General features: G+C 39.1%; 1 protein-coding gene across 1 annotated transcript in view; it reads right to left on the bottom strand.

The window, feature by feature from the left end:
- The window catches only part of WDR49 (WD repeat domain 49), a gene marked incomplete at its 3' end in the record, with an annotated part of 164,645 nt that overhangs the window by 64,625 nt on the left and 76,721 nt on the right, over positions 1 to 23,299 (bottom strand). Inside the window, exon 7 of the mRNA XM_010835277.1 lies at positions 19,489 to 19,722. Within this exon, the coding sequence (XP_010833579.1) occupies positions 19,489 to 19,722 (234 nt within the window). The remainder of the gene's footprint in view (positions 1 to 19,488; positions 19,723 to 23,299) is intronic.

The raw sequence follows: 23,299 nt of genomic DNA on the forward strand, positions 1-23,299 counted from the left end.
CTATGAAAATAAAACTTTTATTACATATCAGCTTTCATTTAGCATTCAGAAGGGAAAGCACCACCAGCCATTATGGGGAAAAGTTCACATCAGCTGATTGCTAGAACTACTGCTTCTAACGCCATTAGTTCCTTTCCTCAAGGTACTGCATAATTATCATATATATAATAATCAGCATAATTATTGATGGGTCACTAAAAACAAAGAATCCAGGAAGGTTGAATATAAATCTGCATATAAACTCCAAGAAGAAGGCAACAAAATAAATGCAAGGATAGGATTGCATGCAATAGTCCCACAGTAAGAACAGTGTCAAGTAGACTGCTTATTTAAGCTCTAGGTAGTTAGATGCCCTTTAAGAGATTTATAGGTTAAAATTACTTTGCTTATGTGACATAGGGATGCAAAGGAAGGAAAGAAAAAACAAAATACCATTAAACATAGAAATATGTAGGTAGAAAATTGCCTGGAGCAATATCTAGATTTTTTAAAAATTTAAAGCATAACTTTATCCACTTACGTATTGATTGCCAATGTATAAATATAAACTTATCAGGAATTTGTTAAACTAGAGTGTCACATTTTCATAATTAAATGGGTTAAAGTTTATCAAATGCATGTTCAGAAGACCTAGATAACTGGCTGTTATGCATGTATTCATCCATTTACTCATTCATTCATTCATTCACCCTACAGGCATTCATTGAACACCCACTGGGCACCAGCTCCATGTGGACAGTGGAGCTTCACTGATGAATCTCTGCTCTCAAGGGGCCTGTAGCCTAGGCTTGTACACTAGAATCACTTTAAAAATCGCAATTTCAGACCAGACCAGAGTTGGAATTGGACCAACCGGACTAATTGGACCAGCAGTGGAATTTATAAAGGTTACTTAAGTATGCAGCTTGGGTCATGAGCTACTGGGCTAGAGAGAGAAACAGACAAGAAATAAATAAATGTCCCCAAATCTTACAAGTACAGAGGTATCAGCACTCCGTGATCTGGGGACACAAAGAGTAAAACCCCAAATCCATTCACTGGAGTGGGGCATGAGGATAAAATGTAAGGAGGCTCAATCGGGGATTGAAGGTAGGAACAATGAGTGCCAAGCCCTTTACTTTCATTATCTCACTGGACCTTTATACAAACCCTGCAAAATTATGTTATCACTCTCTTTCTACCATGATAAAATTGAGATTCTAATCAGCTAAGTACCATTGCCAAGCTTGTAACAAGGTTTGAATCTTAGACCTTCTATGACAAACACATCAAAAGCCTTCCTCTGTTTCATCATTGTACCCCTAGGTAGTTAAAGTGCTTAGAAGAGAGAACTTGGAGTCCCTTTCAAGCATGAGAAACAGTAAGAAGTGTCATGAAGCCAGAGTGCAGACAATAAGATAAATGATGGAATATCAGGTGAGGATGCAAAATAGCAACAGATTTGAAATCTTTAGTGAGCAATGCCAGAGAATAATAGCATGTATAAAGTTTTTGTTGTTGTTAACTGGGAAAGGGTTCATATCTTCATTGGTTATCAGTGGCATGTATGACTCAAAATAAAATTAAGAATGATTGCTTTGTTCTCATAGGGAAGAGAGAAAAAGTGCATCTTTTATTAGTTAGTTTGTGGAGATACCTCTGGCAACAGTGTAGAAAACAAACAGGTTGTGAGAAGACCATTCAGAGGCTGCTGTTATAGTCCAGGTAGAGATGCTCACCTACGGCAGTAGTTCCCAGAAGCAAAAAAAGAAGAGGGATTGAATGAAAGGGCCACCATTTAACAATCTTTATGCCTCAACAAAGAACTGATTATTTGCATGGGTGCTCTTGCAGCCCTTTTTTCCCCTGATATTGCAGCTCTAAATCAGAAAATTTCTTAAATGATGTAAAACTATATCTATGCTACACATTTTCTCTCAGTGAACCAAAAGTAGCTTCAGTGTTTAATTACCATTATTAAACTATGGCATAATTTCTTTATATATATATTCATTCCTCCCTTTGGTATGAATTAAAGCCTCCTTTCTCCCTCCTCTCTTATTTCCACATGAATTAATTCTACAATTTAATAAACTAACAGGTGTTTCCACTTTAGGCTGAGCAGATGTTAGACTGAATGAATGGAGACTCCTCTTTTTTTTCCTGAATACACTTGAATTTTATTTATATCTACACACAAACACATATTTATACCTATATCAATATCTCTAACATCCACACTCTTGTGTTGTTGGAAGAGGGTGTTTGCTATGACCAGTGCATTCTCTTGGCAAAACTCTATTAGCCTTTGCCCTACTTCATTCCATACTCCAAGGCCAAATTTGCCTGTTACTCCAGATGTTTCTTGACTTCCTACTTTTGCATTCCAGTCCCCTGTAATGAAAAGGATATCTTTTTTGGGTGTTAATTCTAAAAAGTCTTGTAGGTCTTTATAGAACCATTCAGCTTCTTCAGCATTACTGGTTGGGACATAGGCTTGGATTACTGTGATATTGAATGGTTTGCCTTGGAAACGAACAGAGATCATTCTGTCATTTTTGAGATTGCATCCAAGTACTGCATTTCGGACTCTTTTGTTGACCATGATGGCCACTCCATTTCTTCTAAGGGATTCCTGCCCACAGTAGTAGATATAATGGTTATCTGAGTTAAATTCACCCATTCCAGTCCATTTTAGTTTGCTGATTCCTAGAATGTTGATGTTCATTCTTGCCATCTCCTGTTTGACCACTTCCAATTTGCCTTGATTCCTGGACCTGACATTCCAGGTTCCTATGCAATATTGCTCTTTACAGCATCAGACCTTGCTTGTATCACCAGTCACATCCGCAACTCAGTATTGTTTTTGCTTTGCCTTTATCCCTTCATTCTTTCTGGAGTTATTTCTCCACTGATCTCCAGTAACATATTGGGCACCTACTGACCCGGGAAGTCCCTCTTTCAGTATCCTATCATTTTGCCTTTTCATACTGTTCATGGGGTTCTCAAGGCAAGAATACTGAAGTGGTTTGCCATTCCCTTCTCCAGTGGACCACATTCTGTCAGCACAACAACACAAGAGAAGACTCTACACATGGACATCACCAGATGGTCAACAATGAAATCAGATTGATTATATTCTTTGCACCCAAGGATGGAGAAGCTCTATACAGTCAACAAAAACAAGACTGGGAGCTGACTGTGGCTCAGATCATGAAATCCTTATTGCAAAATTCAGACTTAAATTAAAGAAAGTAGGGGAAACCACTAGATTTAGGTCATTCGGGTATGATCTAAATCAAATCCCTTATGATTACAAAGTTGAAATGAGAAATAGATTTAAGGGACTAGATCTGATAGACAGAGTGGCTGATGAACTATGGACGGAGGTTTATGACATTGTACAAGAGACAGGGAGCAAGACCATCCCCATGGAAAAGAAATGCAAAAAAGGAAAATGGCTGTCTGAGGAGGCCTTACAAATAGCTGTGAAAAGAAGAGAAGTGAAAAGCAAAGGAGAAAAGGAAAGATATAAGCATCTGAATACAGAGTTCCAAAGAACAGCAAGGAGAGATAGGAAAGCCTTCCTCAGCGATCAGTGCAAAGAAATAGAGGAAAACAACAGAATGGGAAAGACTAGAGATCTCTTCAAGAAAATTAGAGATACCAAGGGAATATTTCATGCAAAGATGGCATCGATAAAGGACAGAAATGGTATGGACCTACAGAAGCAGAAGATATTAAGAAGAGGTGGCAAGAATACACAGGAGAACTGTACAAAAAAGAGCCTCACGACCCAGAATATCACGATGGTGTGATCACTCACCTAGAGCCAGATATCCTGGAATGTGAAGTCAAGTGGGCCTTAGAAAGCATCACTATGAACAAAGCTAGTGGAGGTGATGGAATTCCAGTTGAGCTCTTTCAAATCCTGAAAGATGATGCTGTGAAAGTGCTGCACTCAATATGCCAGCAAATTTGGAAAACTCAGCAGTGGCCACAGGACTGGAAAAGGGCAGTTTTCATTCCAATCCCAAAGAGGGGCAATGCCAAAGAATTCTCAAACTACTGCACAATTGCACTCATCTCACATGCTAGTAAAGTAATGCTCAAAATTCTCCAAGCCAGGCTTCAGCAATACTTGAAACATGAACTTCCAGATATTCAAGCTGGTTTTAGAAAAGGCAGAGGAACCAGAGATCAAATTGCCAACATCCTCTGGATCATGGAAAAAGCAAAAGAGTTCCAGAAAAACATCTATTTCTGCTTTATTGACTATGCCAAAGCCTTTGCTGTGTGGATCACCACAAACTGTGGAAAATTCTGAAAGAGATGGGAATACCAGACCACCTGATCTGCCTCTTGAGAAATCTGTATGCACATCAGAGAGCAACAATTAGAACTGGACATGGAACAACAGGCTGGTTCCAAATAGGAAAAGGAGTATGTCAAGGCTGTATATTGTCACCCTGCTTATTTAACTTCTATGCAGAGTACATCATGAGAAACGCTGGGCTGGAAAAGCACAACCTGGAATCAAGATTGCCAGGAGAAATATCAATAACCTCAGATATGCTGATGACACCACCCTTACAGCAAAAATTGAAGAGGAACTAAAAAGCCTCTTGATGAAAGTGAAAGAGGAGAGTGAAAAAGTTTTCTTAAAGCTTAACATTCAGAAAATGAAGATCATGGCATCTGGTCCCATCACTTCATGGGAAGTAGATGGGGAAGCAGTGGAAACAGTGTCAAACTTTGTTTTTTGGGGCTCCAAAATCACTGCAGAGTGATAGCAGCCATGAAATTAAAAGACGCTTACTCCTTGGAAGGAAAGTTATGACCAACTTAGATAGCATATTCAAAAGCAGAGACATTACTTTGCCAACAAAGGTCCATCTGGTCAAGGCTATGGTTTTTCCAGTGGTCATGTGTGCATGTGAGAGTTGGACTATGAAGAAAGCTGAGCGCCAAAGAATTGATGCTTTTGAACTGTGGTGTTGGAGAAGACTCTTGAGAGTCCCTTGGACTGCAAGGAGATCCAACCAGTCCATCCTAAAGGAGACCAGTCCTGGGTGTTAATTGGAGGGACTGATGCTAAAGCTGAAACTCCAATACTTTGGCCACCTTATGCGAACAGCTGACTCTTTGGAAAAGACTCTGATGCTGGCAGGGATTGGGGGCAGGAGGAGAAGGGGACGACAGAGGATGAGATGGCTGGATGGCATCACCGACACAATGGACATGAGTTTGGGTGAACTCCGGGAGTTGGTGATGGACAGGGAGGCCTGGCGTGCTGCAATTCATGGGGTCAGAAAGAGTTGGACATGACTGAGCAACTGAACTGAACTGAACTGAACATCCATACTTACCCAATTTATACAAACTCTTTTCTTTTTTTTTAACCTTATTTTGTATCAGGGTATTTAGCTGTTTAGCAATCATGTGACAATTTCAGGTGCATAGTGAAGGGACTCAATCATACATAAACATGTATCCATCCTCTCCCAAACTACCTTCCCATCCAGGCTGCCACATACCCTAGAGTGTAACTTCTAGAGCAAATGACCTGGATCTTCATAATAATATGACGTAACACTTTAGTTATCATTCCGTGTAACTGTGTTTCTATCCGCTTTTGTTTGTGCAATATGCATGGTGGTTAAGTACTGGGCCTGGAGCCAGTATGTTTGAGTTTAAATGTCAGTGTCTAAACTTGGATTCATTACTTAATCTCTATAAGCTTCAGTTTCCTCACCTATAAACCAGAGAGATTCATAGTTATCCCTCAAACCATTTTTAAGAGGTTTAAGTAAGCAGATACTTGTAAAGCACTTAGTGCAGTATATAGCATACAATAAATACTTCATAAAAGTTATCTAGTATTACTATTCCATTTAAGCTTAATAACCTGACCTCTTATTTGAATTCATGTCACTTTTCATATCCAAACCAATTTAATAAAAATATTTAATGACTTGGTTTCTTCCAGCCATGAGAATGAATGCAGACAGTTACATTTGAGAAACCAGCCTTTTAGATGAACCTTGATATTTAAAATTATGTCACACAAGATTTTGCACATAATTGCTTAAGACTTTGGATTGTATTCATTAAAGACAAAGTCATGAAAACATAATACTCCAAACGAGTGAAAAAATGTTTAATTAATTGCCCTTATTCTTTTTTTTAATTTATATATATTTTTAGTTGATGGATAATTGCTTTATAGAATTTTGTTATTTTCTGTTAAACATCAACATGAATCAGCCTTAGGTATACTATTTATGTCCCCTCAAGGGAAATTTTTGATAGTGATCTTTGAAGAAAGGTTATGGAATTTTTTGTTGTTGTTTAGTTGCTAAGTCATATCTGACTCTTTTGAGACCCCATGGGCTGCAACCCACCAGGCTCCACTCTCCATAGGATTTCTCAGGCAAGAATACTGGAGTGGGTTGTCATTTCCTACTTCAGGGGATCTTCCCAACCCAGGGATAGAACTTGCATCTTCTGTTTGATAGGCAGATACTATACCACTGAGCCACCTGGGAATCATCTATTCAAAAATATTCATTGATCTATTATATGCTAAGCATTTCAGCACTAAAAAATATCCTTTGACAGAAACAATAAAAAAGAAAAAGAAAGTAAACTATGTTCAAAGAAAGATGTGCTTACTTGTTCAAGACTGGCCTTGTTCATATTGCAAAGCATCTCATCATCCACCCACTGCTTTTATCTAATGCAGACGTTTAATCAGGAGTTAAGAACCTTCGCTTTTTGCTGCTTTATACTCCCCTTCCTCTGCCTTAACTGGCTGAGCCCCAACATACCATTCATCACTTTTCAGCACCTTTCTCTACTCATTTCACAATTTCTCATGAAATCTGAATCAATAATGACAACAGTGTACAGCCAGTCAGATTTCATTCTATGGCAATCTGCCTTAAGGCGCAGTCTTCAGGAAAACCATGTGTTGAAATATAAGGACTGACTATGTCACAAACACACACCCAGTATTAACCAGAATCTACTCTCACTATGACAATATCAGAATACAAGAATAACAAGACAAGTGAAAAGACACTCAAAGTCTAGTGAGAGAGAAGCGTGTTTCACATCACTTGGCAGATGAAGAGGTTTGACTATCAGACTGTGAAGATGGTATTTATAGCAAAATGTTTTTATCAGTGATAAAACCCAGAAATAAGTATTGGCATCACATTTAGATGCCACATTTTGATGATATCAAGTCCCTTTAAGTTTTCAGTTTACTCCTGACTGCTTCTCATCAGATGAGACCTTAACCGTTAAGGACCGAGCTTTGGCATCTGCAGAGCAGAAAATAGCATGGTCTTAATAACTACACTTCAGTGCAAATGGACCTTGTGAGCAAATCATTCCGATGGAGAAATGCTCCACCTTATGTACCTGAGTTAATCGCTGTTTAGGAATATAGAGGTCTTTTTGTCTCTTTCATCTGAAGCTGTCACAGTCAATCAGAAAATTGTAAGAGATGGGAGGCACTATCCATGCCCCCTGAATGTCTTCTTGCTATTTCAACAACAATAAGCACTTCTGTTCTATTTTACATGCATCTCAATTTCTAGGTCTAGGCAAGAAGAATCAAAAATTACAGAATTGCAGTGGCAGGTGTTGCTTGCCTACCAAGGGATCAGGACATTTGATTGAATTGCTGTTCATAATTTTATTTTTTTTAAGTCAGTGCTGTTTATAGTTCCATAATATAAAGCAGGTTACCTCTTTTATTTCTGTTTTGCATCAAATCTCTAGAAGTTACAACTCAGTAAGTAGTGAGGTGAGAAGAATAATAATATCTCAGAGGACTGGTACAGACAAAGAATGCAAATATTTTAAGGACGTCATTCTCCATTTATAAATCTTATTTGTCAGGTATCACCTCTTTCTAGATGAATTTATAATTGGACTTTTTAGATTCATTCCTTGAGTTTACTGAACCCCCACAATATGCAAGGGCTTCTCTGGTGGCTCAGTAGTAAAGAATCATCCTGCCAATGCAGGAGATGCAGGTTTGATCCCTAGGTCAGGAAGATCTCCTGGAGAAGGAAATGGCAGCCCACTCCAATATTCTTGTCTGATGGTGGTGGTTTAGTCACTAAGTAGTGTCCTACTCTTGTGACCCCATGGACTATAGCCTGCCAGGCTCCTCTGTCTATGGGCTACAGTCTATGGGGTCACAAAAGAGTCAGATGCAACTTAGTGAGTAAATAATAACAACAGTATGCAAGGCACAAGGTCTAGGCACTGGTGATTCAACAGTGAAGAATTCCTGCCCTTATATTTAGTGGAGGAAGATTGGAAGCAATGCAACTGAAAGACAAAAAAGGCATGCATACATACACACACATGTGCCCACACACACACACATACACACACAATATTTCACAGTGAAAAACATTATGGAGAAAACTATAACCAAGAAGAAGGCAGAGATCACTGGGAGTGGGTACAAACTTGGGGGGCTCAGGGAGGTTTTCCTGAGGAATTATTTAGATATGATATGACTTAGACACCTTAGATATGACTAAGGTGAAGGAGGGAGCCATACAGATACCTGGGTGAAGAGAGTTCCCGGCAAAGTAAACAGCAATGCAAAAGCCCCAAGACAGAGTGTCTTTAGCATGTTCAAGGACTAGCAAGGAGGCCAGCAAGGCTGAAGCAATGTAAATCAGGAGACGGGCCACGGGCTGGGACCATCTGTGCTCATTATTCAGGTGTTCAAAATACTCCCCAAACGACCAGGCACACACAGGGATTAGGGTATGAAGTCAGAAAAGCATCACTTACCCTCTTTGGCTAGTCTTTATTTAGCTTTTACTCCTGCTTTGTTCTGTGTATCTTTATACACAATAGCCTTTGTCCTTTAAAGAAAATCTACATGGGAGGTATTATAAATTCTTATTTTATAGATAATAAAACTTTGCTTAAAGAAATTAAATTACTTGCTCAGTAGAAATCATTGGAAAACTCTGAGTCTAAAACCTCACCACCTCCTTCCTTCTGAAAAATTGCTGAGAAAAAAAACTACTTCCAAAAATAGTTGAGATTGCATTGGACTTGCAGGTCCTGATGCCACATGCTTGGAAGTTTTTATTCCATCCTAACAATGAGTAAAAAGCTGGACAAACTGAAACATCAACAACTCTTCTTAGACCACTCCAAGAAGCGAGATCATAGGGCAGATCTTTGCTCTCCAAATTGGAGAGACCAACAGGCAGATCGAGAAAATCACAACCTACCAGAGCAGAAACTCATGAACCAAAAACTCCCTGGGGAAGGAAGCTGAGAGAAGAAAATCAGAACTGTAACTGATGGATTGCTGGAAGCTCAAAGTGGACAAGTCTGAGAGTCAAAAATTCTGAGTAGCTGGTCATAGGGAGCTCTCCCACAAGTTTACAAGTATTATTTTGAGGTTACAGATCAGGATAAAGAAAGGTATCTCATGCTCACATTAAGCAAAATAAAGCAGAAGTAGTTGTATTGATTTCAGAAAAATCAGACTTCAGAGCCTTTGTCCTCTGAAGGCTCTGAACTGGGCTTCCCTGGTGGCTCAGATGGTAAAGAATCTGCCTGCAATGCAAGAATCTGGGGTTCAGTCTTGGGTTGGGAAGGTGCCCTGGAGGAGGAAACAGCAACCCGCTCCAGTATTCTTGCCTGTGAAATACCATGGACAGAGGAGCCTGATGGGTTACAGTTCATGGGGTCTCAAAGAGTCAGACACGACTGAATGACTAACACTTTCACTTCATGTTCAGGCTTCAGAGCAGGGAAAGTTATTAAGAATAAAGCAGGGCATTTCATAAGGACAAAGGTTAATTTTCCAAGAAAACATAACAATCACCAACGTGTATATGACTAAAACCTTTGTCAAACTATGTGAGGCAAAACTTGTAGAATTACAAGGAGAAATACATGAACCCACTGTTATAGTAGGAGACTTCAGCATCCCTCTATCAGAAATGGAAAGAACCATTCTAGGCAAAAAACCAGTAAAGATGTAGTTGAACTCAACAACACCATCAATCAACTGAATATAATTGACATCTATGGACCACCTCACCCAACAGCAGCAAAACACACATTTTTCTCAAGCGCTCATGGAAAATTCACCAAGATAGAACACATTTGGGGTCATAAAACACCCCTTAACAAATTTAAAAGAATAAAAATCATACAGTGTCTGATCGTAGATCACAATAAAATTAAACTCAGAACATATACAGAAAGATAACTGGAAAACCCCCAAACACTTGGAGACTAAACAACATATTTCAAATAAAGCATGGATTAAAGAAGAAACATCAATAGAAATTTTAAAATATTTTTAACTAAATGAAAATGAAAATATACCTTATCAAAATTTATGAGATTTTCTTCTAAGTCCCAGGTCAGAGAAAGCAGTGCTTTGAAGAAAAATTATGGCACTACATACATGTATTGGGCGGGGGAAAGATCTAAAATCAATCATCTAAAATTCTACTTCACAAAAGTAGGGGAAAAAAGAGTTAATACAATATAAATAACCAGGAGAAAAGAAAAATAAAATTAGAATAGAAATCAATGAAATTAAAAATAAAAAATCATTAAAATTAATGAAACCAAAAGCTTGTTCTTAGAAAAAAATTTTAAATTTGATGATATATCCAGGCTAAGTTAAAAAAAAAAAAATGACAAAAGATGCACATTGCCAACATCAGAAATCAGAGAGAGAACATCACCCAAGACCCCATACACATTAAAGAGATTATAGAGGTATGCTAAACAATTCTGTGCTTACAAAGCTGATAACCTAGATAAAATGGGCTGATTTGTTGAATGACATAATCTGTCCAAACTCACACAAGAAGGAGTCTGAATAGGCCCATCAGTTCAGTTCAGTTGCTCAGTCGTGTCCGACTCTTTGCGACCCCATGAATCGCAGCACGCCAGGCCTCCCTGTCCATCACCAACTCCCGGAGTTCACCGAATATTAAATAAATTATATCAATAGCTAATAGTCTTCCAAAACAGAAAGCAGCAGATGTTGAGTTTTACCAAACACTTAAGGAAGGAATTATGCCAACTCTATACAATCTTATTCAGGGAAAAGAAGTAGAGGAAATACTTCCAAGCTCATTTTATGAGACCAGCATTACCAAAATCAAAGACATACAAGTAGAGAAAAGTATTTATATCCTCATGAACATAGTGGCAAAAGTACTCAACAAAATAATTTCAAATCCAACAAAGTGTAAGAAGCATTTGATTGGTTCAACTTCTGAATATTAATGCAAACTATCATATCAATGCAATATTATCATAAAATTAATGCAATATAATCATATCATTCACCAGAATGGGTGAATTTAATTCAGATCACCATTACATCTACTGTTGTGGGTAAGAACCCCTTAGAAGAAATGGAGTACCCTCATAGTCAACAAAGAGTCTGAAATGCAGTACGTGGATGCAATCTCAAAAATGACAAAATGATCTCTGTTTGTTTCAAAGGTAAACCATTCAATATCATAGTGATCCAGGTCTATGCATCAACTACTGATGCTTAAGAAGCTGAACGGTTCTATGAAGACCTACAAGACCTTCTAGAATTAACACCAAAAAAAAAAAAAGATGTCCTTTTCATCATAGGGGACTGGAATGAGAAAGTAGGAAGTCAAGAGATACCAGGAGTAACAGGCAAGTTTGGCCTTGGAATACAAAATGAAGCAGGGCAAAGGCTAACAGAGTTTTGCCAAGAGAAAGCACACATCACAGCAAACACAGTCTTCCAACAACACAGGAGACAACTCTACACGTGGACATCACCAGATGGTCAACACCGAAATCAGATTGATTATATTCTTTGCAGCCAAAGATGGAGAAGCTGTATACAGTCAGCAAAACAAGACCAGGAGCTGACTGTGGCTCAGATCATGAACTCCTTATTGCAAAATTCAGACTTAAATTGAAGAAAAAAGGGAAAACCATTAGGCCATTCAAGTAAACCTAAATCAAATCCCTTACAATTATTCAGTGGAAGTAACAAATAGATTCAAGGGAGTAGATCTGATAGACAGAGTACTGAAGAAGTAAGGACAGAGTTTAGTAACAATGTACACAAGGCTGTGATCAGACCATCCCCAAGAAAAATAAATGAAAAAAAAGGCAAAATGGCTGCCTGAGGAGGCCTTACAAATAGCTGAGAAAAGAAGTGAAAGACAAAGGAGAAAAGGAAGGCTAGATGCATCTGAATGCAGAGTTCCAAAGAATAGCAAAGAGAGATAAGAAAGCCTTCCTCAGTGATCAGTGCAAAGAAATACAGGAAAACAACAGAACGGGAAAGACTAGAGATCTCTCCAAAAAAATTGGAGATTCCAGAGAAACATTTCATGCAAACATGGGCACAATAAAGGAAAGAAACAGTATGGACCTAACAGAAGCAGATGATATTAAGAGGAGATGGCAAGAATACACAGAAGAACTATACAAAAATGATCTTCATGACTCAGATAATCACGATGGTGTGATTACTCACCTAGAGCCAGACATCCTGAAGTGTGAACTCAGGTGGGCATTAGGAAGCATCACTACAACAAAGCTAGTTGAGGTGATGGAATTCTAGTTGAGCTATTTCAAATCCTAAAAGATGATGCTGTTAAAGGGCTGCACTCAACATGCCAGCAATTGGGAAAATTCAGCAGTAGCCCAGGACTGGAAAAGGTCAGTCTTCATTCTAATCCCAAAGACAGACAATGTCAAACAATGTTCAAACTACTGCACAATTGCACTCATCTCACACGCTAGCAAAGTAATGCTCAAAATTCTCCAAGTTAAGCTTCAACAGTGAGCCAAAAAATTCCAGATGTTCAAGCTGGATTTAGAAAAGGCAAAGGAACTAGAGATCAAATTGGCAACATCCAATGGATCATAGAAAAAGCAAGAGAATTCAAGAAAAACATTTGCTTCACTGACAACACTAAAGTCTTTGACTGTGTGGATCACAACAGACTGTGGAAAATTCTTAAAGAGACGGGAATACCAGACCACCTTACCTACCTCCTGAAAAACCTGTATGCAAACCAACAAGCAACAGTTAGAACTGGAACATCCATGGAACAACAGACTGGTTCCAAATTGGGAAAGGAGTACATCAAGGCTGTATATTGTCATCCTGCATATTTAACTCACTTGCAGAGTACACCATGCAAAATGTCAGACTGGATGACACACAAGCTGAAATCAAGATTGGTGGGAGAAATATCAATAACCTCAGATATACAGATGACACCACCCTTATGGCAGAAAGCGAAGAGGAACTAAAGAACCTCTTGATGAAAGTAAGAGTGAAAAAGCTGGCTTAAAACTCAACACTCAAAGAACAAAGATCATGGCATCTGGTCCCATCAGTTCAGTTCAGTCACTCAGTCATGTCCAACTTTTTGCAAACCGTGGATTGCAGCACACCAGGCTTCCCTCTCCATCACCAACCCCCAGATCTTACTTAAACTCATGTTCATCGAGTCGGTGCTGTCATCCACCCATCTCATCCTCTGTCTTCCCTTCTCCTCCTGCCTTCAATCTTTCCCACCATCAGGGTCTTTTCAAATGAGTCAATTCTTCACATTAGGTAGCCAAAGTATTGGAGTTTCAGCTTCAGCATCAGTCTTTCCAATGAGTGTTCAGGACTGATTTCCTTTAGGATGGACTGGTTGGATCTCCTTGCAGTCCAAGGGACTCTCAAGAGTCTTCTCCAACACCATAGTTCAAAAGCATCAATTTTTTAGCACTCAGCTTTCTTTATAGTCCAACTCTCACATCCATACATGACTACTGGAAAAACCATAGCTTTGGCCAGACAGACTTTTATTGGCAAAGTAATGTCTCTACTTTTCAACATTTGCCACTCACATTAAATAGAATACCATGCAGCTGTCAAAAAGAAAGAGGATATTCTGGGTAATGAGATAAATAAAATGATCATTAGGCTGTATTGTTGGGTGGAAAATCAAAGTACAGAGCAGTGTTGCTGTGCATATAACATACGACTGTTTTGTAAAACCACATAATTAACATTCTTAAATATTAAGAATTATTATACACATCTATTTAAAAGTGAGTATACATATTTTTTACAACAAATATGTATTTACTTGTGTATGAATACAACAGCTCTTAAAGGGTGCTCATGGATCTCATGAACTAGTTGCTTACAAGCAAAGGAAACTGGTAGGTAGAAACAGTGATAAAAGGAAATTTTTACTGTATACCCTTTGTCTTTTTGAGTTTTGTAACACTGAAATGTGGTATTCCTTCCAAGCAATCACTTTTAAATAAACATGTATGTATATGTACACACACACGCATGTAAGTGTATATATATGTTGGCAAGCAGAATATTAGTTCCCCAACCAGAGATCGAACCTGGGTCCCCTACAGTGGAAGCATGAAGTCTTAACCACTGGAACACCAGGGGAGTTCTACCCTTAACACTAAGGCATTTCCCATGTCTTAAACAAGTGACCAGAGCTCATAGCCTCAGTATTGACATGTAACCAAGTACAACCTTAATCTGACCAGTGAAGAAAAGCCACATTAACACAAGTCACTTGGAGCCCAGCAGTAAGCAGGCAAGGAGAAAGTTTTCATCCGTGTTTATCTACTTATCAAGGAGAAACTCATTGATTTTGCCCTAAATACAAGCACAAAGAGGCATAATGTCTTGTAAAGTGGAGATAAATTTCCCTCAAGCTTGTCCACTTCCCTCTACTCAGATTTTACAGTTCCCATAGGAACTATGTATTGAATTGGTTAGACTCTCAAACATCACAATTCCCCCAAAATCGCATGCAGAAAAGAGGACAGGAGATGCACTGTCACTAAAAAATTATACCTTAACCCCATTTTAAATGAATGATTGACATCATGTTTCTTGTAAGGGTTGGTCCTCAAGAAACAGACACTACTCTGAGTAAAGTAAAGAAGGTCTAATCTTCAAATTTTCAAAGACAACATTTCCTGGTGAATAACAGGAACAATGTCAGAGATCGTAGGAGTCCTGCCAGAGGCTGCCAGGCATTTGCTGTCTGACATGTCTCTTTATATGAATAATGTGTTTACTCTTAAAGATTGGGTAACATAGTAAGATTCAGGAGGCAATTTGTGTACCAAATTATCTCATATACATATATTTTAACTTTGAAATTCATTCTTAAGATTTTGCCTTAGAGAGATAAAGTCATGAGTGTGAATATATTTATGCATAAAGAAATTCATAATAGCAAAATGCTCATTAAGGCAAATGCATCAGTAAATTATGATACACATACAGTGGGACTCTGTGCTGCTTTTTTTAAATGATGAAGGAGATCTACATTAGAAACAAGGAATTAATTCCAATATGTCATAGGGTAAAATGTAGGTTATAGAACCATATTCAGGTGAAATAGTCTATGCACAGAGAGGTATTTAGAACATGTTGATGATATTTCAGCAATATTTAGTTCCTTATTTGAACTTTACAGCATTATTTTAATTTCTTGTAATAAGAAAGTATTGTTTTACAAAAAGTAAATTATTTCAATGGGAAAAATAGTGAATATCACTGTCAAGATTTGATAATGCCTATTTACATTTAGCCTAACCATGTCCAGATGTAAAAAGCACTGAAACATCACCTGTTTTACAAAAGCACATCATTAGGATAAGTCAGAAATTTTCTCTTTTTCAGTTTATATGATATCTACAAACACATTTTTAAAGTGCCCCAACAATTGTGGGTTTTTAAGAAAAGCTTCACTTAAGAATTCTATGCAGATAGTTCATTAGAACTACCTCCAGGATATTGTGTGACTTTGATTCTTTCAAAATTGTGCATTCCAAGGACTCCCTCATCCTGTCCCAACTTGTTCTGCCACTAGCTGAGAGGGTAAGCTTTGCTGAGTGAAATAAAGCTCACAGTCCATTTTCAAAGTCTCTGTGTGGCTTAACATCACTTTCTTAGATTAGGATGTGAAGGTACCAAAAGGCAGGAAGATGAGTCACAGAAATATGCCATGTCACTTTCATATAGGAATAATGGGAAGTTCTCATTGATGACCAAATAGAATGAAATAATAATAAGGTGTAGCAAAGTGTTGAAATGACAACATGTTGTCATGTTTTCATTTGATTCAGATAAAAGGAAAGTATTTCAAAAAGGCACCAAACCAAATAACCTAAGAGCACCAGCAGACTGAAAAAGCATGGGTTCCTTTTGAACTTAGATTTAGAAATAGCAACAATCTACCAAATCTAGAATTGAGCATTTGTTGCTGTTCAGAAGAGTGTTGGGAGTTGTAGGAAAATACGAAAGTGAAAGACAAGAATCTTTCCCTTTTATCAAACATGGGAGGAGAGAAAGTGAGAATTTAGGTAACTGTTTAGCTGGATAACAACTAGAAATGCAAGGGAGAGAGGTGTGGCATAAGATGTTCCTGGAGACATCAGATGCAGAGAGGACCAGAGAGGAGTGCCAGAACTGAATGTTAACCAGCAAGAACTGCAGTGGCAGAGAAGAGGAGGAGCAGGAAAAACCACTTCCTCATCTCACGGAGCCAGAGACAAAGCCCTATTCAGGGGTCCCTCTGCCTTTCTAACTGTTTCCAACTTCTGCTTTCATATGTCACATGGGTAAAATAAAGAGTAAGAAATATCAAGATGTAAATAAGGAAGAGGTGTATTAAAAGCATCACCCTTCAACCTGAGAGGTTTGGGGGGACCAGGGAGACTTGCCTGGGCTGACTGCCTGGGAGGAAGAAGAACTACCTCTGAGAAGCAGGACACAGCAGGGCGATGCTGCAGAGACAGCCATTGCTATCATCATCATGTCTATGCCTGCCCCCAACACGCAGCCACACACTGGTGAAAATCAATAAACCGAAGCTTAGACACAGGACGTAGTCTGCCAAACATTTGAACTCTTTTCTTTCTGAGTTCTCAAAACGTTGATCTTTTGATTTTACACTATTAAAAAGTACAGAAGAATCCAAATAGCTTCTATTTATCTGGGAGACAGAGATAGAGATAAAGACAAAAACAGATAAACACATATATTTATTTACCATATTACAAGTTTAAACTGAGAAATCATTAAAACACATAAATACAAAAGCACATTGTGCCATCAATCATCACATAGCCTCTAGGAAACACCACTGTGCACTCATGAAACAATGAGAGTGGAAAAAGTGGACAATAGATGAATATTATGATGAAAATAGTTTTGACCCTTTGAAAGGGTCTGACTTCCCCAGAAATCTGAGATCACACTGTGAGAATTGCTGTTCTAACCTCAAGTCTGTATTTTTCCAAGACTAGACCTTGGTTCATTGAGTGAATGGCATTCACAACCTGACTCTAAGCTCCCTCCACTGTCTCAAGTCTCCCAGTATTTGCTAAGTACCCACAAACTAGTCACATCAGAATAAACCCTCTCCCTGAAAAAAAAATGCATTGTTTGTGCTTAAACAGGTGGCCATGTTGTACCATCTGTCTGAAGCTACTTCATTCTCTCCTTTCAGAGGTTCCCACTGGAGATTTCAGGGCTCTGCTAAACTGTCACCCACTCAGCCCTAGGCAGAATGGCCCTCTTTCCAAGGATAGCACTTTGCTTTTTCCTCTCTTCATTTTACTCTATTCCATTGTTTCTTTGTGAGTGAGTCATGTGTCTGGTCCCCTGATATCACCCCACAATCCTGTAATGAGCACCTGCCCAGCAGTGAGCTCTGGGAAGATTCTCTGTATCTAAATCTCCTTGAACTATGAGGGTAAAGAAACTTTGTGGTATGTGAATCTTTGATCCCTTGATCCTGGCACCTGACACTTGTTCAAAACAGTTTCATTTGTTTTATCTAACTACTTAGAAATGATCAGTTATCACTGGCTTATGGGTCTGTGGGTGATATTGTTTCCTTTGTACTTGATTGCAATATATATTTTTTGCAATTATAAATGTTACACAATGTTAAAGTGTTTCTCCATAGTTTAGCTGATAATAGGAAACATTTCTGATGATACACAACTCTATGTACTTTATATACACTTTAACATTGCATTTAATTATTTATACTTTTGATCTCAGAAATAAAAGAGGCATCAATATCCAACTCATTTGTACAGAGATTCTTTGCATGTAATATTCCACATGTGCATATTCCGTTGTTGCCTATAACTGGCATATCCTTGTGTTATTTTGGCTTTATCTTCATGTTCCAAATGGAAGACTCCAGACCTTCTTTGTGTCCTATTTTCTGAATGCCTCATGGAAAATTGCTCATCTTATGGTCAGGCAATATAGGATCATAACATCTACACATAAACTCAGCACTTTAACTCTGCAAATCTCCATTAACAGAACATTCTTCTGGAAAGAAATATATCTCTCAGTGGCCACCAGGGAGCCAAATTAACTGGCTGCCTTCATACAGTTCAGTAAAACATTTACTAGGGGATGTTTCCCCCACAGATGGAATTCAAAATGGATTGTTTTGTAAAGGACTTTTATCTCCTAGAATAACCAGCAGAGTATTTGAAGTAGTGACATGACACACTACTCATTACTAACAAAGGCCTTTCCTCCCGTTGCACACCATCTGAACTACTCATTTCTGCGTGGATGCAGAAGCTTCTGCAGAAAGGAAAGAAGGATGGGCTGGAGTTATTGTTTAATTGGCCACAAGCTGGATACTGGCTGTCAGCTTGGCTCCTGCTGTTCTGTGACTGTCAGGCCTGGGGTGATCATGGCCACAGACTAAGCTCCAAGGGCAATGAAAAGGATTGCTCCACTCCCTCCACAATACCCACAGGCTGGCCCTCCCTGTCCTCTAAGAAGAGCTGTGGTCCCTGTGGCATCTCCACTCCAGAGCAGCCCATTTTCTCATTGACATGCAGGGAGCGCTCCCATAAGCAAAGGCTGCAAAGCGTCATTAACGTGGTGGGGAGACAAACAACACTTGAGCTGCATACCAAGTGGCAGCACATTTAACAGAATCATTTTATTATGAATACATTCCGGGCCTGCCACAGCGAGCCACTCGCCGAAACTGTGCCGGCAAAATGGATCTTTGCTAATTACATTTCATGCATATTTCAGATCTTTCCACAGGGATGCAGGGGGATGGTGATGGTGTGCGTAAGAGGGAATTTTACAGCCAGATTCACTTGCATTTGGCATCAAGAGCTAAACTAGAGGGTAACAAAGATAAGTTCAATTACATTCCATGCTGTGTTTGCTTTAGCTGGAATACTGCCTCCGAGTAACTCTATCAGTGCTGCTGTGGTTGCTGGTTGAAAATGAAATAACTCTCCAAATCCACCCGAATACACATTATTGCAGAAAAGCACACAGCCTAAATCATTTCTTTCCCACCTTTCCTTTTCTATATTTGTCCCCAGATTGAATTAAGGAGCTGAATGTGGGCACATGTTAGGAGAGTGACAGAAAAGCATCGTTACCTGCTTCAAGACTGAATTGTAAAGTACACAAGTGACTGCTTTCTTGTGGCTTGTCACCCTCTTGCCGGCTTCACTTTTCATTGCCAGCAAAGCTAGCTGGTTATTGAACGAGATGAAGAGTCGTCCGTGGGCTTCATCAAAGTGGAAGAGACACCTGAAGTCCTGACTCTTGGGGAAAAAGCAAGAGATCCTCTGGATGGACAGTTGATGCTGAATATCCCAGAGTCTCAAAACCTGCAGGAAAAGTAACAGAGTCATAGGACTATGTCAAGAATTATTCTAATTTTCTAACCAAATTTTCTCTAGCTCACCCTCAACCTCAGGCAGGCTCCCCATAGTGCTGTTAACTGTTCATCCTTATCTCATAGAACACATTTTTTGTATTTCCCTTCTCTGTTTCAGTATTTCCTCAAATGTAATCTCTTCTAGGGAAGGGATTTTGTTTTGTCTCAGTCCTCAGAAAAAAATGCCTGCATTAAGTGCTTGTGCTAGGAAGAATAATTGTCTTCAAAGATATCCATGTGCTAATTCTTGGAAAATGTGAAATTGCTATCTTATATGTCAAAACAGATGTCATAAATTAAGGCCTTTGAGATGGAGAGATAATCCTGGTTGATTTGGACCAGTCCAGGATAATCCCAGGGCTTCCCGGGTGGCTCAGTGGTAGAGAATCCATCTGTCAATGAAGGATATGTGGGTTCTATCCCTGGGTCAGGAAGATCCCCTGGAGATGGAAATAGCAATCCACTCCAGTATTCTAGCCTGGGAAATTGCATGGACAGAAGAGCCTGACATATAGTCCATGGGGTCACAAAAGAATAGACATGACTTAGTGACTGAAATTTTTCACTCTCCTCTTTCACTTTCATCAAGAGGATCTTTAGTTCTTCACTTTCGGCCATAAGGGTGGTGTAATCAGAATATCTGAGGTTATTGCTAGTTCTCCCAGAAACCTTGATTCTAGCTTGTGCTTCCTCCAGTCCAGCGTGTCTCATAATGTACTCTGCATAGAAGTTAAATAAGCAGGGTGACAATATACAGCCTTGACGTATGCCTTTTCCTATTTGGAACCAGTCTGTTGTTCCATGTCCAGTTCTAACTGTTGCTTCCTGACCTGCATACAGGTTTCTCAGGAGGCAGGTCAGGTGGTCTTGTATCCCCATTTCTTTCAGAATTTTCCACAGTTTATTGGGATCCACACAGTCAAAGGCTTTGGCATAGTCAATAAAGCAGAAATAGATGTTTTTCTGGAACTCTATTGCTTTTTCCATGATTCAGCAGATGTTGGCAATTTGGTCTCTGGTTCTTCTACCTTTTCTAAAACCAGCTTGAACATCTGGAAGTTCATGGTTCATGTATTGTTGAAGCCTGTCTTGGAGAATTTTGAGCATTACTTTACTAGTGTATAAGATTAGTGCAATTGTGTGGTAGCTTGAGCATTCTTTGGCATTGCCTTTCTTAGGGATTGGAATGAAAACTGACCTTTTCCAGTCCTGGGCCACCGCTGAGTTTTCCAAATTTGCTGGCATATTGAGTGTAGCACTTTCACAGCATCATCTTTGAGGATTTGAAATAACTCAACTGGAATTCCATCACCTCCACTAGCTTTGTTCATAGTGATGCTTCCTAAGGCCCACTTCAGTTCACATTCCAGGATGTCTGGCTCTAGGTGAGTGATCACACCATCATGATTATCTGGGTCACAAAGATCTTTTTTGTACAGTTCTTCTGTGTATTCTTGCCACCTCTTCTTAATATCTTCTGTTTCTGTTAGGTCCATACCAATTCTGTCCTTTGTTGAGCCCATCTTTGCATGAAATGTTCCCTTGGTATCTTTAATTTTCTTGAAGAGACCTCTAGTCTTTCCCATTCTATTTTTTCCTTCTATTTCTTCACACTGATCACTGAGGAAGGCTCTCTTATCTCTCCTTGCTATTCTTTGGAACTCTGCATTCAAATGAGTATATCTTTCCTTGTCTCCTTTGCTTTTCGCTTCTCTTCTTTTCACAGCTATTTCTAAGGCCTCCTCAGACAGCCATTTTCCTTTTTTGCATTTTTTTTTCTTGGAGATGGTCTTGCTCCCTGTCTCCTATACAATGTCATGAAACTCTGTCCATAGTTCATCAGGCATTCTATCAGATCTAGTCCCTTAAATCTATTTCTCATTTCCACTGTATAATCAGGGATTATACCTGAATGGTCTAGTGATTTTCCCTACTTTTTTCAATTTAAGTCTGAATTTGGCAATAAGGAGTTCACGATCTGAACCACAGTCAGCTCCTGGTCTTGTTTTTGCTGACTGTATAGAGCTTCTTAATCTTAGGCTATGAAGAATATAATCAATCTGATTTCAGTGCTGACCATCTGGTGATGTCCATGTGTAGAGTCTTCTCTTGTGTTGTTGGAAGAAGGTGCTTATCATGACCAGTGCATTCTCTTGGCAGAGCTCTATTAGCCTTTGCCCTGCTTCATTCCGTATCCCAAGGCCAAATTTGCCTGTTACTCCAGGTGTTTCTTGACTCCTACTTTTGCATTCCAGTCCCCTATAATGAAAAGAACATCTTTTTTTGTTGTTAATTCTAGACGGTCTTGTAGGTCTTCATAGCACTGTTCAACTTCTGCTTCTTCAGCATTTCTGGTCAGGGCATAGACTTGGATTACCATGATATTGAATGGTTTGCCTTGGAAATGAACAGAGATTACTCTGTCATTTTTGAGACTGCATTCAAGTACTGCATTTTGGACTCTTTTGTTGACCATGATGCCTACTCCACTTCTAAGGGATTCTTGCCCAGAGTAGTAGATATAATGGTCATCTGAGTTAAATTCACCCTTTCCAGTCCATTTTAGTTGACTGATTCCTAAAATGTCAACATTCACTCTTCCCATCTCCTGATTGATCACTTCCAACTTGCCTTGATTCATGGACCTAGCATTCCAGTTTCCTTTGCAATATTACTCTTTACAGCATTGGACCTTGCTTCCATCACCAATCAAATTCACAACTGGGTGGTGTTTTTGCTTTGGCTCCATCTCTTCATTCTTTCTGGAGTTATTTCTATACTGATCTCCAGTAGCATATTGGGCACATACCAACCTGGGGAGTTCATCTTTCAGTGTCCTATCTTTTTGCCTTTTCATACTGTCCATGGGGTTCTCAAGGCAGGAATACTGAAGTGGTTTGCCATTCCCTTCTCCAGTGGACCACATTTTGTCAGAACTCTCCACCATGACCCATCCATCTTGTGTGGCCCTACACGGCGTGGCTTAGTTTCACTGAGTTAGACAAGGCTGTGGTCCATGTGATTAGATTGTTAATTTTCTGTGATTGTGGTTTTTAGTCTGTCTGCCCTCTGATGGAGAAGGGCAGACAGACTGCCCTTATTTCAGAAAGTGAAGAAGAACTAAAGAGCCTTTTGATTAAAGTGAAAGAAGAGAGTGAAAAAGTTGGCTTAAGGCTCAACATTCAGAAAACTGAGATCATGGCATCTGATCCCATCACTTCATGACAAATAGATGAGGAAACAGTGTCAGACTTTATTTTGGTGGGCTCCAAAATCACTGCAGATGGTGATTGCAGCCATGAAATAAAAAGATGTTTACTCCTTGGAAGAAAAGTTATGACCAACCTAGACAGCATATTAAAAAGCAGAGACATTACTTTGCCAACAAAGGTCCATCTAGTCAAGGCTATGGTTTTTCCAGTAGTCATGTATAGATGTGAGAGTTGGACTGTGAAGAAGGCTGAGTGCCGAAGAATTGATGCTTTTGAACTGTGGTGTTGGAGAAGACTCTTCAGAGTCCCTTGGAC

This window comes from Bison bison, unplaced genomic scaffold (genome assembly GCF_000754665.1).
Source record: "Bison bison bison isolate TAMUID 2011002044 unplaced genomic scaffold, Bison_UMD1.0 scf7180017864040, whole genome shotgun sequence".
NCBI lineage: Eukaryota > Metazoa > Chordata > Mammalia > Artiodactyla > Bovidae > Bison > Bison bison.